Raw genomic sequence first — 17,341 nt, forward strand, 5'->3', positions numbered from 1 at the left:
CTACTTTATTGAGGAGTGAGATTTGATTAAAAATGACTTAAATTTTTAAACGGAGAGAGTACTGCTATCTATATTAAAAAAATATAAGACATTTATTTGAAATAAAATGTTAAAAAATATAAAGAGACTTTTGTACATAAAACCTATTTAATAGGATCAAATATTTTGCAATGTGGCCAGAGTAATATTTAGGTTCAATTGAAATGATAAAAATGCTCCTTCTCAAACTTAAAATCTTATTTTCATTCTCAAATTTAAAATATAATATGCCCATTAAATTAATTGTAAAGTATTCAAAAGTGTTTAAATATTGAAGCAGTTGTAAATGGGCCACAATTATAATCACTTAATTATGAGAGTTTTGCTATTCTATTACACAATTTTTTTTATTTGTTTGGCGGATAAAAACAAGAAATCGCATTCCATGTGATGATAAATGGGCCATATTTTAAAATTTTTAAAAACTTCTTCCATAAATTTTGATTAATATATTTTTCACAATCATTAACCCAAATTACTCCAATATTAAAGTATTTTGGGTTTTTTAAGATGAAATTAATGAGTCTTTCTTTTTTTTTTAAGTATCCGAAGTGTAATTGATGAATTTTATTTGATATATCTTATTAAATAAAAGGTAAACATAAAAGTGTATAATTTCAAAAATAATTAACTAATTCCATTAAAAAAGCTTTATACTAATATTGAATAAAAATAGTATATTTAGCTAAATCTTACTTTTAGTTTTATCAAATTATTTTGACTAAAATATCCTTTAGATTCTATAACTTTATATAAAACTTTAATTTAGTCATTTAATTTTAAAAAGCATATTTTCAATTACTTCCTCCATTTAAAAATGTAAAGCATTTTTTGAGGAGTTACATATTAAAAAGTATAAGACATTTTTAATATTTTGAGGATAATTATTTTTTTAAAAGTGTCCCTATTGATAATGACTTTATATTTATTATAAGGTGTTTAATAAAGATAAATATGAAAAGATAGGATTAATTAAAAAGTAGGTAAGTACTTTATTTGGAGGTGAGATTCGGTTAAAAATATTTTACATTTTTAAATGAAGGAAATATTTAATTTTAAAACTGTTAATTTTAAATAATTATTTTTTATATTAACCATTATTACTTTAAAAAATTAAATTTAATACATTAACATTTGAGACCAATATTTTAAAGTTTAGTGTATAATTTTTTTTTTTTGATGAAACTAACAATATTAAGATTAAAGGATTATAAAGATACTTTATAAAATTAAAATATTAAAATAAAATTTTTTATAAAGTTAAAAAATTTAAAATATATTTTAACTATTATTTTATATTTTAATTTTAAAATATCAAATCACTTTTAAAATTTGTCTGTAAATTAAACGGAGGGAATCTCAGGAATAATAAATTCTAAAAGGCAACGAGGCGCAGCAACCATGACACGTACTACGCCTACCTCGTGAATAACAGCGTCGTTGCTGAGCAGTCCCACACCAACGTGTTGGTCTCTCCGCAACTAACGGCATACGTGGACCAATAGCGTCACAGTAAGTGATCGGATCTTAGCGCCTCCCTCCCGTCCACGAATTCTGATATCCACCACCCTACGCCTTGATTCCTCGCCACGTGGCACGTCCTTCGTGATTCCTTTCGCTTAGATTATTATTATGCAAAACAACAAAATATTCTCCACCAAGAAAAACAAAAATAAACAAACCCAAATTCCGCTGGTTTTCTTCTCCGCCAAAAGAAAGCTCTGGAAGCTCCTAGGATTTCTACTTTGAGATGCGATCAAGAGCCTGAACTGCTTTCTGTTGTTGTGAATTTCAGTGCTGTTGCTGAGGTTTCTCGGCTGGCTTTTGGCTCGGAAACTTCGGATTTGCTCGGAAAATTTGTTCTCCAGGTATGTTTGCCGGAGTTAAGTGGATGTTGCCGATGTCTAGTTTAGTCTTTTCAATTTCTTTCTTTTTTTGGCGGAGCAAACTTGATCTGGTTTGTTTTTCGGGTACGAGAATACTCGAAGAGGGTAAAAATTAAGTTGAAACGATGGAGGGATCGTCAGCTCCAGTTGAGCTTTATAGTGTTCCAATTGGGATTAATTTAATTCACCTCCTTCTTGTTTTCTTTTTCTGTCCTTTTTTTTTAAATATATGAACATCAGCTAATATAGAAGTTCAATAGCTATTTCTGAGAGATTTACACTACATCGCTTGTTTTAGTTGCTCCTAGCGAGCTAGGGTTGAATAGTTCTATTACTTTTACAGATTCTACAGTAGTATATAATCTGTTTTTAGTTATTTTCCCTTATCTTTATGAAACTATACTTCAGTCTGCTCATAACAAAACTATTTCAGCAATATTTAGATAACAGAGAAATGGGGAAAAAAAGAGGAGAACTTTAAATTGAATTGCTGAAGCTTAAATGTTCGATCTTTTGATAACTTGAATATCAAATTGGCAATATATGTTGATGTTCAGTTCTTTCGGAAAACCTTTGCATTTGGCTCATAAATTTCTTATTTTTGGCTCATTGACTTTTTTATTATTTATTTCTCTATTACTTAGGAGGTGATTTCTAGGAATTCTCTCAAAATAACAACAACAACAACAACAACAACGTTTCTAAGAAGAAATTGAACTTTGTAATAATCCAAGGGGCCTTGTTTATGCTTCAAGTTCAGAAATAGAGAATCACTCTTCTTATCGTTCTGTTCTTTCTTAAAAGTGATAGGTGATTGATTTGGTCACCTTTATTTCTTTTCCAGCACCAGGTAGTCATAAGTTATGATTACTTCAATAATTTTGATAATTGAACTATAGTCGTTAAAAAAAAAAACAAAAAGAAGAAGTCTTCTTTATTTTTTTAGCAGGGTTGTTGAGAGAGAAACATTTAAGTCCTTTTTACTAACTTTAACAGTGAGTGCTAAAATTTGAAATGTTCAATTGTAAGTATCGTATTTCTTGAACTGAAAGGGTAGCAGGGAACTTGACTCAACTCTTCAATACAGAGTAAATTAAATTGATCTCCTTTGAGTTTTGCTATAATTACACAAAGCCCCCTTTTATTTTCAGGATATGCACTTTAGTTAAAAAATGTAGTGAGATTGATGGAGGTGTTTCAGTTAAAGAAAATTCAAATTGAATTGAAGCGTTGCACAATCTCACATTTTAAGGAATAAAGTATGTGTTCTGAAAATAGAGGAGAGGTTCAAGTAATTTCAGCGAAACTGAAGAAAGGTATTGTAATCTTCTATTTGATAAGTTACTTCTATATTAAAATTAAAACTTTCAACTTTTTAAAAGAGGATGCTAGTGGTGAACAAGGATGGCGGGAATAATAGTAACAAACTTAAAAAGTTATGTGAAGTTTATATTTAGTAATCTGACCGTTGTGCTATTTGAGGCATTTTATGTGGTCACAAGACTCACTTTATAATAACGGTTAACACCTGATGATTTCTGAGTCTCTATTCAAAAGGAAATGACCAATAGCTGCTATTCTTATGGTAGATCACGGCTATTATTTCCCAAGACCTGTAAGTGCTGATTGACATAGAAAAAGGAATGCTTTGGTTATTAGATTTTAAATTTCATTTTTTTTAAAGCTTTAATGCTAGAACCACGTATGATTTGCAAGTATCTATTCATGATGTCTATATCAATCAGTGGAAATAAAAGCAGTCATATAACCTGAGGTATGTCTTTTTTGTTATGCTGTCTGACAGAGAAGCATCTTGAGGAGATAGATTGTGAAGGATAAATGACATTAGATCAAGCAGTTGCATGTGACTTCAATGGTGGATAAGATATCTCAGAATGTCAAAATTCTGCATGCTTGAGGTACTAAATATTACATCGCAATTTTGTTACAGAATTTGATTGTAATATTTCTGCTGTGAGGTGCTTCAATGTGAATGCACATGTCTTTGCTCAGCATGAGTGCCATTTCTGGATTGACTAAATATTCTTGTTGTTTTTACTCGTAGAACCATATATATTTTAGAAAAATTCCATTACTATATAAATGTCCGCATCCTGAACTTGTGAAGTTAACGTTGAGCAGTTAATGTGAGCTGGAGGAAATGTGGCAAGTATCCAGTACCATAGTTGGTGGCAGATCTTGGTGATAACTGGGGAATGTGCCTTCATATAATGTGAAATACTCTATACTGTATTGATGATATCACTGTCTGGACTTTGATGTTTTCATTGCCATATTAAATGTTATTTCTGGTTGAGTTTCACTTTCGTACACAAATATACTTTTGGTGTGTCTTTGTAGCATAATCTTGTAAGCAGGCTGTTATGCAATCCGAGTTGAAAAGAGCTAGGGATGAAGAAATGCCTTGGTAATTATTAATAAGACTCCAGAATCACTACACTTTGAATAGCTTGTTGTTGATTGGTGGTGAGTGTAGCTGATGTTACTGTCAATGTGAAGCTACACTACTTGTTAAATGGTAAACATAAAATTTAATATTTCTTACCTTTACTTCTAACTTTTTTCTCTCGTTATGACTCCCCTTTTATTCTTATTTGCATCGAAAGATTTATCCTTGTAAGAATCTTTCAACTGGTCATGCTTAAAATTATGTTCCCTTGAGTTTTCCTATTTGGGTATTTTATTTTATTTTTTTGAAAGAAGATCTATTTGGACATAGTATTTACATGGTTGAGGTTTCTTCAGGTGGGGTTGTGTCTATAAGATTCTTCTTTGACCCTTTGATGAGGATTAAGTGGATTCCACTTTTATAACAAAGTGAATTTATGGGTTTTATGGCTATGCCTTGCTTATTCACTATGTTGATGCTGGCAAAATGATGGCTTGTGTATTTGTGAGCATGAACAAAATTCTAATTCTAACTTTTGTGGCTACTGATCTCACAATGTTTCATTATGTAACATGTAATCATGTTGTCGCCTTACTGAATTGAGATTTCCATTTTTTTGGTTTGAGAGCATTTTAAGCTTATGGCTTAAATAATACATCTCTTAGAGTTGGGATGTCTATTCCTGGCACGGTGGTAACATGGGTTTATCTATTATTGCAATGAATAATTTCATGACCTAGCTTAAAAAAAGAATGATAAAGACAATGTCTACTCTATCATGCATTGTCTCTAAATCTGTATGAAAATGTGTAGCATTTTAGGATGCTGAAACATTTTTTGCTGTAATTTTCGGGGCAACATTTCTATCTTTAGCAACACCATGGGATCAAAAAATATGGACATATCATTGGGCCTTTATATTAGCAGAAAATTTCAGTCAAGTCTGGAAGGAATAGTGGGATTAACAGTCACTTGAGCAATTTTTCTCTCCTTACATGACCATAGTCTTATAGCAAATTTTCTGAATTCTTCTTGTCCAACCAAATGAATGCATATAATATTTGTTGATACTAGGTTCAAACTGTTGAACTTCTTGATTCAACAACCTGTTTTTTTGGTCCTTGTTGATTCAAACTATTACGTAAACAAATAGTAGCTGTTACCTGAAGTTGACACAGTAGCAATTTGTTGTGAAGTTTCTTGAGCCTGATATTCCACCTGAATGTGCTTAATTTGTTGTGTTTAACTGTTGTACTATTGACGTGAGAATCTAGTTGCTGTCAATGATTTCCTTGATCTATCATTTGAAAATTCTATGATGTGAAAGAAGTTGGAACTGATATAATCTTATTTTAATCACCTTTCTTTTGCCTGCAAACGTTTAGCTATATTGGAATTTCTAAACGGATGTTGAAATTTTTGAAATCTCTCATTTCTCTCTATATTAGGTTCAATGCAATGTTATTGAGGATGTTTTTTGTTCTGTATTGCCAGGTTACTATTAAAAACTTGCTAATTTGCTACTTTCTAACTACTTCTCTTGTCACAGATTGAAGATAATGTGTGGGATGAATTTGTTGAAAATGATCATATAGTGGCCCTTTCTGGTGATGAGCACACAAATCAGTTTGCAATAGAGGGTGATAGTAGCAAGAAAAAACGTCTGGAATTGCATGGTACTAGAAGTAATAATTTAAGCACATATGGCACTCAGGGTCAGAAAGAATTTTACCCATCAACTATTACTCAGGAAGAAATAATGCTGGAAGAGGGTTCATGGTCTCATCAACGTGAAGGTGTCTTTCCTTCATGTGATAGTGAGGCATGTAAAGAGGTGAAAAGACTAACATCAGATGATACAAGGATGTCTGGTCATCATTCCAAGAGTACCAATACAGATTCTATTGACAGTGAGCTTTGCGTGGATGATACTGTTCTTGGAGACAAGTGTGTGGTGGAAGATGATAGTGTGTGTGAATATCCAATCAACCACATATCCCAAGCTGACAATGAACTTAGCTTTCTTGATAATGATGGGTGGCTGGATATAGGAAACTTTGAAGATGTTGATAGGATGTTTAGGTAAGGAGAAATTGTTGCATTTGAAAGGAATTTGCTCATTTTTCCCAATTTCTGAAATACTAATCTATTTATCATAATGATATGTGACTTAAAATTGCAGAAGTTGTGATTCTACTTTTGGAATGGGAAGTCTAAATAATGAAGAGGAGTTCTGCTGGATCTCCTCGAATGGCACCAATAGATATGATGATGCATCAAAATCTACCTTTAAGTTACCAGGAGCTGAACCAAGTCTATTGAAAAATATATTAGATAATGATAAGGCAGGTACCGGTGGTCTTCCAATCAATGATTCCAACAAAAAAGCATCTTCATTCAATAAAAAATTGAGGACCCAAATGGATGTGGATGAGGATGTATTCCCTGCTTCATCATCAGTGCTCAATGAATCAGACATGAAATCTGGTATTATTGATGACTCAATGCCAAAAGAAAAGGTTGGTCATTATGTTTTTCCATTTTACGACCTGGATTCTGATTTCTTGATTTTGAACTTCTGGAGCAACAATTTTGTGTGGATTCATTTATCAAAACAGAGACTCAAATAGTAGTGCTTTTGAAGGCACGTGACATAATAATTTTGATTTATGCTTCTGGCCTGATGTAATTTGTGAATTAGACTGTTGCAAGTTGTTGTATAGATGTGATCATATCAAGACAACAGTGATTCTTGAAACTTGATTTGAGGATTTAGAAATCCTAAATCAATTGGTGGTATATATTATTTCATTTATTATGATGTGGTGATCTGTCCATGTACTACTAATCATTATCCCTATTATCAGAATTATAACTCATAATGAGTGTGTATTAAAGCAATCAAGCAAATAGTCTTCCTCCTAGTTTTTCATATTTGTTATTTGTGCTGTATTTTTCTCAGATGTTTTATCATGCATTGCATTCATCTAGTTTGCAAAGTAAAATTTGTATCTATTCTTAAACTGAAACAAATTGTTTCTTGTATATCACAATAGTATTCTTGTTTTGCTGATGCAGAGGAAACCTTCAAGACCATCAGAAGGAAGAAGGAAAAAGGAACACCTAGAAAATGGCAATCCTGTTTATCCCTGTGCTCCATTAAAGCAATATGGAGATGTAAAGAAACCTTTTGGAGCATCTTCTGGCAAAGTTAGTTCGCATGTTAGCATCCAGAAACATAAACCAATCATTGATTCTGATTCATTAGGATGCTTACAGCATGCTAACTTGCCACACCCGGGGTATAATTGTCCAAGTAACACTTCCCTTCTTCCAACTTTGTCTGGATCCAGATCTGAACACAATAGCCATCCATCTTCTCTTATAGAATCATCTTATGCTTCAAACGTGGAGAGCTCACAAGCTCATTCTTTAGAGGCTGCTGCTTTGATAGCAAATGAAAAGAGAGAGAGATTATACCATCCCAATGTAGCACAACCATTAACGAAGACTACTAAAATTGAAAGTATGGCAAGTCCATTGCCATGTCAAAGTCCAGGTTCAGCTCAGCTTGTGCATCAGTTTGAAAATGACAATGAAGGCCACAGTGAAGTTGATGGAGTTAGTATAGGATTTTCACAAGAAACAGAGTCCTCTAATGTACAAGAAATCTCATCAATGAGCTCTGTGGATGAAATCTCACTTGAAGCAAGCTTTCACCAGCTGCAACTGGTCATGGATCAGGTATTGGAGACTTCCGTGACATTCATGTTTGTTTCTATATGTTCTGTTTGTGTCTCTCAGACTATGAAGTTGAAATTAACATGTCTTGGTGATTTTTTATATGATTTGTGTTAATACCACACTTCTTGTACTGCTTGGCCCTAATGTCCGTTGAGTTACTTAGAGTTTAACATTAAACACTTACATTTAACAGCCTAAAATTTCTAGCACATTAGTTGTCTTGCTCCCAATGCTTTCATATACCAATCAGTGTTTATTAGTAGTCTCTGTTAAAGTTCTTGATACAATTGAATGTGGGACGCCATATAAGTTTCAGGCATGTGAAAAAAAATATTCATTTTCATGTTTATCTAAAACTAAATATGAAGCTTGTGTTAGTTGATTGATCTTTCTTGATGTTTGGAGGGACAACGGTAATTGTAAGATAAGTATGATGATACAAGTAATGGTAGCTTGACCAGATTTATGCAAATTTTGGGCTTAAGGGGCGTTCTTTTTATAAGCCTTTCATGTGATACAAAACTCAGTCCGCAGAATGGCTTTCTGGATTTTGGACTATTTTTAATCGAGCATTTATTATTTTCAATTCAGCAAGGGACTTCTTTGATTTCTTGAATGCTATTTGCTCAGATAAATTGGAACAGTAGCTCTACTAGGTGAAGTAATTGAAGGTGAGGTTTTATTACTGCACAGTTGCAGTGGACATGCCCTAGAATAGAGCTGGTGTGACCATACACCGAAGATTGATACCACCTTGAAATATTTCATGTCTAGCTTAGGCAAGACAATCGATGTTGGCACATGATAAAAAAATCAGGAGTGGCATCTTGGCTGTCTTTTTCAGAATGCACGCCTAGTTAACTTATTTGCTGAAAAAGTTTGGTGACCAATGACAATTATTCTTGTCTTGTTTCTATTGGTCACGTTGGTTAATAGTTAGTTCCTATAGACAGCTCTATTTTTGGCAGGATTATAATATCCAACTTTACATAACATCTGTTAGACATTTGGACTAGAGATCTTCTGAACAAGGCTAATAAAATTGCCATCTTGTTTCAATGCATGATCTTCTTTACCATTGGTGGTTATCACTGGTCATTTACTTCTTGGTATTAAAGCTGTTGGAGATTTATTTTAAATCAAGGATAAGCATTCTCCTGAGAGCATAAGCTTTTGGAAAGAAATAATTTTTGACACAGTTTAAAGAGCCATGATATGCCAACTGTTTGAGTTCAATCTTTGTCACCCCTCTCTAAATTAAACTAACCGACATGGCCAAGGCAAGAATAATTGACTAACAGTTTGAGTTCGTGCACGCAATGGTGAATGTGAAAAAGAATGACTTATTTCCCAAACTGTTAGTGCACATGGTAGTTTTATTAGCAGCCTTACCCTAGTTAAAACCTTAATTTGCCCTTGGTGAAATGTCACTTGATAAGTATGTGATTACAAAGTTGATAAGTTTGTTTTTCTAATCATGTCTTCATTTTGTTTACGTGAGTTTTCTATACTTATGGATTTCTCCTTAGTCTGTTAAATTCTTAATTTGACATCATCTTGTCAATTTGGTGAACATGGTTTCTAGCCAGGTCTACAAGTTGTGATAAATTTGTCTAGCAATATATTTTAATGCCTTTTTCATTCACATCATCACATCTGTCTCAGCACAAAATTTGCCTTGTTCTGAGTTTCTGACATATGCCATGCATTGCATAATAGTAATTTATTCCAAGTCAGTCTGATTTGTATTTTACAGTCTAACTTCATTTTACACAACATCAGAAAGCTTCCTTGTTCATTTGCTAAACAATATAGAAGAGTTGAAAATATGCACGAGATTCATTAATTAATGCCTGCCAATATGTTGAACATATTTTACTTTGTTGTTCACAACAATTACTGGATTGCAGTTAGATGTAAGGACCAAACTGTGCATAAGGGACAGTCTATACCGTTTGGCTAAGAGTGCTGAACAAAGACATAACTATGCCAAAGCAAATGGTAGCGTTGGAGACAATATTCAAGCCTGCAAAGCGATGATGACTCAAGATGTGAGCGGGTAATTGCTCACATTCTCCTTTCCCTTTTTAATTAAATTTATATATTTGTTGACTACAAGGCAGTAACCATTGCCGTTGGAATGCTGTTTAACGGGGAAAAAGAGGAGGGGGGGGGAATTAAAGCTTCAGTTTTGATAATTTTGAGGCTATTTTTCTCATTACAAGGTTGAGGAAAGTATTTTACAAATGACTCTAGTTTGTATTGAAAATCAGGTTAACTTGGCTAGTTAAACTAGCAAATATTAAACCAGTGCTTTGACCGATTCAAATAAAATATTTTGTTTATGGTCGATTTGACCATAATTCAACTATGATTTTGATTATGAATTCTTGCACTGATGTGTTGACTGGTTTAATGATGGGTCCAATTTTCAATATTCTACTAGTTTGAAGAGAGGTATCTGGATGAATGCAGAGAATCTTGTGTATTTTAATTCCAGTATTGATTTTAAACCATCGTCCATTTGTCCCAAAAAAAAAAAAAAACCATCTTCCGCACTTTGCATAACTATGGAAAATAGTGTCCTCAATGAATCTTTTAACCAAGCATAATACCATTCTTTTTCAGGTGTTCTGGATTCATGGACATGGAAACTGATACCAATCCCATTGATCGGTCAATAGCACACTTTCTGTTTCACAGACCTACAGATTCAACAGTGATGCCTCCTAGTGCAAAGTGATTCCAGCTGTGGCATTATTTTTGTGTAAAACGTGTAGTTTCAAGTATATGTGATAATGTACTAATATTTGGGGCCTATCAGACGCCTAATTATCAATTTTTTTCCAGTTCCATACACTGGCATAAATGTATATTGCGCTGATCATCACAATATAAGGTAGCTGCTAAGCTTGCTTCCGCTCACTGATTATACCAAACTTGTTTGTATATTGAAGTTTGTGAGTTTGTTGTTAGAATCTTGGATAATTGTTATGACGCAAATACGAGAGTTTTAGTGTTGCAGCATGTTCCCGTCAGTCATATCTGCCACTTCATTTATGACTTTTTTCTGGAAAAGCGAAGACCCGATTCATTGCAAGAAAAGCTACTCCTTATCACGCTTATATGTCAAACCCTACATTTGTCAAGAAAAATTTTAAAATTTATTGATCGCTTAAAAATTGGAATTTTTTTTTAACTCTGCTCATATTAAACACACGAACTTTCCTACATCAAGATTGAATAGCGATGAAAGGGAAAAATTGTAATAAATAATCAATGTGTACCTTATTAAAAGGACCATAGAATTCCTTTTCCACGTTCCTTATAAAGAGGACTGGTGGGGGGAATAATCTTAGTGAATGGTAGGTATACGGGGGAAAAAGTTTAAATGGAAATGAGGAATATATTTAGAAAGAAAATGGAGTAGGAATTACTGTTAGTCTTTTATCCATATAAAATAAGTAAAATAAAACACTATTTAACTTTTAACTAGTTACCAAGTGACCGATTACCTAATGCCCTTGAGAAAATAATTCAAGGGTAGAAATGTTCTTTCACCTAATAATATACTTTACTATCAATTTTATATTTTACATAAAATATAACATATTGATTTATTCATTACAGTAAAACTCGAGTGATATTCTATAATTGTGCCTGTTTAGGTAACTTTTAAAAATATATTCAAACCATATTTGAGATTTTTTTTACCAAATTCAAAAAATAATTGAATCTCTTAAATAAACTTTTGGCAAATGTAAGCTAAAATTTGGCACTTTCATGAGTGGGTTTTAAATTCCATGTCCTCTAGACAAATAAGTCGTTTGTTCATATTACGAATTATTTGCAAGGTTGATATAGTAAAAGTCGTCCAAGTTAAGGGGGGAAAAAATAAAGTTCATAAAATAATGCGTCCAAAATAAAACCATTAACTCACAAGAAAACATGTTAGAATATCAAGAAAGATACAAATTGCTAACAGCTAGCTATCCAACACCTCCTCCCTGCACGTGAGGTTCAAACAGTTCAAACCCTGCTTGCATTGATTACTTTATAAATAAAAAGATGCAAGTCCAAACACTAACATTGAGCAATTGACAGTTTTAGGATACCCAAAGTCAGTGACAGTTAGTGCATAGAATTAAATTTCAAGTCTATGAAAACTCACTCAAAGCATTTAACTCAAAGTAAAATATTCTCATTACTGTATTTTTGCACCACAAGCATATAATTATTTTTAAATCTTTTAAATTTGGTACATGCAAACATCTTGTTAAAAAATTTCCAGACAAGCAGAACTAATAAACCTCTCGTGTATCAAACTTTGTGTTTTTACCCAGTATCCTAGACTTGTCCCACATCTAATTGAGAAGATTTAATGGAAGCACAAACTAACATGAATCGAGTCAGGTTAGGACCCTTTCAAGCGAAAACTTGTCACTATAGTTTCATTCCCAAGGTCCAAGTTCGATACCTATTTAAACTGGTACTACTCCTTGCTAAACCATCGGTGGTTGGATCAAACATAACTTTAGGTAAACATAAAATTGAGAACATTTATCAAGTGAAGAAGAAAAATAACTCAGTAATGATACTTGAGAACACAACAATGATAAGATAACTTGTTGCTTGTTGATTATAAAATAAAATTCTAACCAATAGGCAAAGATACTCAACAAAATAAATATTATGATTGCCTTGCTTGAAATGGTGAGTGGTCAATACATATCAACAAGCATACAACTATTTGGTCTCTATCCTTCCTGGCTTACTGGTATATTGGAAAGCTTCAATTTTATAGCCTCAAACTTTGAATTTTCTATCTCTTCACTACTTAACCAAAGAGGTAAATAGTGATCAATCAAGTCTTTTCCACAATTCAAGGGTGAACCTCCATTAAAAATCTGGGTTCTCCCAAACCTCATAATGCTTGCTAGATTAGAATCAGAAGGCTCTTCAGCATAACTCTCAAATATTTCCTGAATGGCTTCGCACCAGATTGGCCGAGCTACCTTAAGGAAGTCGTTTAAAACTAGCACCGGAAGGTTCACGCTTCCCAGTTCAGATTCATTGCGCCCTCCCGTCCCATGATAGTCTGAGCCCCCAACCTTGAAAAGCCCATAGGCATCTGCTAAGTCATCATATGCTGCAGGCCAGCATTCAAATATATCATAATGCTATGAAAAAAATTGATAAGAAAGTTTCAATTCTATTTATGCAATTAACATCATGAGTCATCCCCTAATATAAATAGCTTAGGAGAAGACGTGGTTAGAAATTCTTAGTTGTGTCCAATCACAATGACTGTATTACTTATCTTCATGCAAAGTAATCAGAATTATCTGGTCAGCGTTCCCATCAAAAGTTGGAAGTGATTTCATAAGGCATAGGTAATGAGATTTGAATAAACTAAAATATCAAAAGAAGTTTGACAGATTACACTAGTTGTTTTTCCTCTTCCACAGAGGACTCCAGTGGAAGAAGGAAAGGAATTGAGTGTTTCAAATAATGTATGATTCAACTTTGTTCTTTGGTGTTACACAGGTGGTTCAATTCCAACAGCTCAGCAAACTGCAATTATGATAGATGCCTAACAACAGAGAATCACCAGCAAAAGTTGAACCGGCTTACTAAGTTCAATTCTCTATCAAGCCACCCATTCTTGGTATTTAAGATTCAACTTATTGATAATCTGGAACCAATCTAATTTTTGTTTTATAGCGAAGCTGATAATCATGAACTATGCAGTTATATTATGATTTCAGCCTTTCAGCCCCATTTGCTTCAACTCCATAGGATTCCTAGGAATATCCTCTCTCATAATAATCATCATATTGCATATTTTTAGGATTTTATTCCGATGCAACGTTTCACTGACCATAACTGTGGGAACAGTCTCTTCCATGATAATCATCATTCCTTAAAAAATAAGAATCTAGATTCATGTTAGGAGAGGACAACTCCTTAAATGGTGCTTAGCTTTTTCAAGAGATTAGTCTCACAGTTGTCGGCTATGAGGATACCTTGGGTAACCATGAAAGGGGAAAAAAAGAATCTAGATTCATGGCCTTATACATGTCAATCCTTATTCCCACCTCTCTATTACTTCAATGCCCTCCTCGTACAATATTCTATCAATGATTATTATCATTTTAGTCCATTTTATTCTCTATCACCCTATTTCATTTCATTCCTACCTTTCTAGTTTCCAACAACCAAATGGACCTTCAATGACAAAAAATAGAGTAAAATTTACTTAAAGATTGAGAAGCAATAGTGTACCTGCCAATTTTCCATCACTTCTGTAGACCTCCATTCCATGTAGGCCAGCTTCTTTTAGCCTTTTGATAACAGGAACAGGATTTTTCAGAGCCCATGGATGAGCCAGTACAGCTACACCGCCTGTCTGACAGATCAGCTTTATTGCTTCCTCTGCCAAAGGTTCACTTCCCCTGAAACATAACTACCAAAATTTTTATTCTTTTCCTAAAGCACTAGCAAACAATATCATGTTGAGATTAAATTCTGTGACATTACGTGGAGTAAGCAGGTCCACCATCAAAAAGATATCGAGCAAAGGCCTGTCTGAGGTTTTCCACATAACCTGCTTCAAGCATAGCTCGAGCCACATGAAGCCTTCCAGGGGCAATCCCATTGCCTGCAATCCTGCAAACATGCTCCCACTTAAGAGGCAACTTGAGCTTGTTCAATTTTAAGACCATGTTCTTTGCACGAAGAAAACGACCATCCCTTATATTAGATAAGAACTTGTCCAGCTCCTCAAATCTAGTTGGTCCACAGCTACTGTAATATGCTAAGATGTGTACCGGTTCCTCTGCTTCAGAGTCTCCTCTGTGAGTAGATAGCCAATTAGCAATAACATATGAAGGATTATTTTGTTTTTCTATTATCTGATTACGAAAATGATAAATTTGAGAATTTCTAAAGAGCAATAATTGTGAATAACAAATATGTTGGAAAGTTACCTTGGAGAAAATATTGTGCTAATCTCAACACCTGGAATAATCTTGATGCCATATGTATGAGCTGCTTCTAGAGCCTCAGGGATGCCAGACATTGTGTCATGGTCGGTCAGAGCTAGAACTTGCACCTGTTACAAACAACATTGATTAAAAATGAGCACAATATATTGAAAAAGAAAGTATACTCTATGAATACGACAAGTTTAAACCAATCACATTTCGTTATCATAGGCAACAAGTCTTTCAAGTTAACTTGGACGGTATCTTGCATATGCACAACCTTTAAACCAGTAACAAAATGAACAAAGCATGCCAAAGATTCCTTAATTATTAAGACGGCCAGAGTAGTTAAATGCCAGGATATTTTGAAAACATTAAAAAGGAGACATATGCATTTATTCATTCTGATGAAGTTAATTCTTCAGTCATCATAATAAAACACTTGCACTCAGCTATGCACTAAAAAAAACAAAATATTAGGTTCAACTTCATGACAAGCCAATGTTTTAATTATATATGGATCTCAATTTCAAACCTATTTGCCACAGACTAAGCTTAAAAAAACAGAAAAAGGATGCAATCCTGGAAATCCTATATGCTCCAAGAACCTGCCCACATGAAAACATGTGCCAAAACAACCTTTACAATGAAGAACCTTCCCATGACACATATGCCTTGAACATTTTAGGAACAGAAGGGGGGAGCTACTTCTTCCATTTTACATCACATTATTCATAGTTTAATAAGTTCACTTTATCATAAAAGAGCTATTTGAATTTGAGAAGAGGACAACACATATTATGTCATATACAATGACTCCTCGTCCCAGAGAATTCTAGTTAGTCCCAAATATGCAACCTTACCATTACCAATGCCAACAGTTGAAGGAATAACCGAGAAAGATTCATGCTTTCCAAATTGATCTTTCTAGGTAAGGATTAGGAGTTCTTAGAAGAAAAACCCAAACTAACATAGAGAAGGACGAACCCTTTCGGCTACATTCTCAGTCTGACATATTATGAACATAACAATGCTATCCAGATTAGAGTTCATTCATGACACTACTTAGATAAGTAAACTATAAGAGAATCATATCAGAACATCTATATAGAGCCTTCTTATTGAAGAAAGCTTGTAAAATTCACTTCACCAAATCATAAAATACAACAGTAGAACTTCAGCAGCAACTTAATTACTCATACAGAAACTACAGAACACTTGCACCTCAGGTAATTGAACTCATATATAGAACCACACATTGTAGATAATCTTCCACAAAAAATGACAACAAAGCAAACAAAACGAGAAGAAAAGCAAAGAAAGTTACCCCATTTCCGTGAGCCCTCTCGACCAGCTTGGAAGGAGACAAGAAACCATCGCTGAATTTGGAATGCGAATGCAATTCAAACACAACCTTCTTCTCGTCGCGACCTGTTCCCATTACATTATTCTGCACCCCGTAACCATCATCCCCCGAACACGACGAATCAGAAGAAGGAGAAGGGTGATCCAAGAAAACCCATTCACTCACAGACTTGAAAGCGAGAGTCTGCTCAGTGGTCATCTTCTTCTTACTAGCCCCACCACGCTTCTTCTTCTTCTTCTTCTTATTCTTTTTCGTGTAGTCGTTCTTGGAATCATTGAGACCCTGAAGCGCGAAGCCATCTCCCATGACTGAAATGAGGATTTAGCCCAAAGGGGTGAAAAAAAGATGCAAACTTTTTGAGGGATTGCTGGTTCCTGAGGGAGGGATGTTGGCTATGGCAATACATAAGGAATGTGAGAGGATTGAATCATAGAGAAAGAGAGAAGGCAGAGAGAGGGTTTAGCTGAAGGAGCAGTCTTTTGAAGCACAGGTGTCGTCACTCGTCACCCTTGTTTCTCTGCTGCTCAGGAAAGAAATGAACGAGCGTACCCCAAATAATACTCTTTCGGTCTTTCCCTCTGCTATCTGCCACGTACGGCAAGTCGGCAAACCAATTTCATCACTTTCCCTTCGTTTTGTTTTTTTTTTCTGGAAACAACCTGCAATGAGAATTTACCTACCCTTTTTCTTTAAAAATATAAATTATTTTTAAATTAAATTTTATTTTTTAATAAAATTTTACTTATTTTTAAATTAATCTATTTTTTATATTTATTTTTATTAAAACTCTACAATAAATATAAAATTATTTTAATAGAAGCACTTAAAAAAATAATAATTATAATTATGCTTTAAAAAAAAAAAAAATAAAATGGGGGAGTAAGTTTTATTCTTTAATTTCAAAAAAATT

General features: G+C 33.8%; 2 protein-coding genes across 7 annotated transcripts; one reads left to right on the forward strand and one right to left on the reverse strand.

Moving 5' to 3' along the window:
* The first annotated feature begins 1,700 nt into the window (after nt 1-1,700).
* Nucleotides 1,701-11,004, forward strand: LOC129285424 (protein LNK1-like). 6 transcript variants are annotated; one of them, XM_054921126.1, is made up of 9 exons: nt 1,701-1,907; nt 3,730-3,844; nt 4,068-4,158; nt 4,287-4,464; nt 5,885-6,417; nt 6,518-6,854; nt 7,414-8,079; nt 9,990-10,138; nt 10,708-11,004. In XM_054921126.1, exons 4-9 carry the CDS (start codon nt 4,462-4,464, stop codon nt 10,820-10,822), a joined length of 1,803 nt encoding a protein of 600 aa, XP_054777101.1. In that variant the 5' UTR covers nt 1,701-1,907; nt 3,730-3,844; nt 4,068-4,158; nt 4,287-4,461; the 3' UTR covers nt 10,823-11,004. The 6 variants fall into 6 exon arrangements, with proteins under 6 accessions (XP_054777101.1, XP_054777104.1, XP_054777103.1 ...); XM_054921129.1 differs by having other exon boundaries at nt 4,287-4,353; XM_054921128.1 differs by having other exon boundaries at nt 4,068-4,353.
* A 1,670-nt stretch (nt 11,005-12,674) lies between these two features.
* LOC129286010 (uncharacterized) lies at nt 12,675-16,987 on the reverse strand. The gene is made up of 5 exons (XM_054922048.1): nt 16,393-16,987; nt 15,069-15,193; nt 14,620-14,934; nt 14,365-14,534; nt 12,675-13,228 (listed from the first exon to the last, which is right to left on the reverse strand). The coding sequence occupies exons 1-5, from the start codon at nt 16,735-16,737 to the stop codon at nt 12,837-12,839; spliced, it is 1,347 nt and encodes a 448-aa protein (XP_054778023.1). The 5' UTR covers nt 16,738-16,987; the 3' UTR covers nt 12,675-12,836.
* Nucleotides 16,988-17,341: the final 354 nt, after the last annotated feature.

The sequence above is a fragment of the Prosopis cineraria genome, unplaced genomic scaffold (genome assembly GCF_029017545.1).
Source record: "Prosopis cineraria cultivar Desert tree isolate PC_DT_omini unplaced genomic scaffold, ASM2901754v1 PC11, whole genome shotgun sequence".
Classification (NCBI taxonomy): Eukaryota; Viridiplantae; Streptophyta; class Magnoliopsida; order Fabales; family Fabaceae; genus Prosopis; species Prosopis cineraria.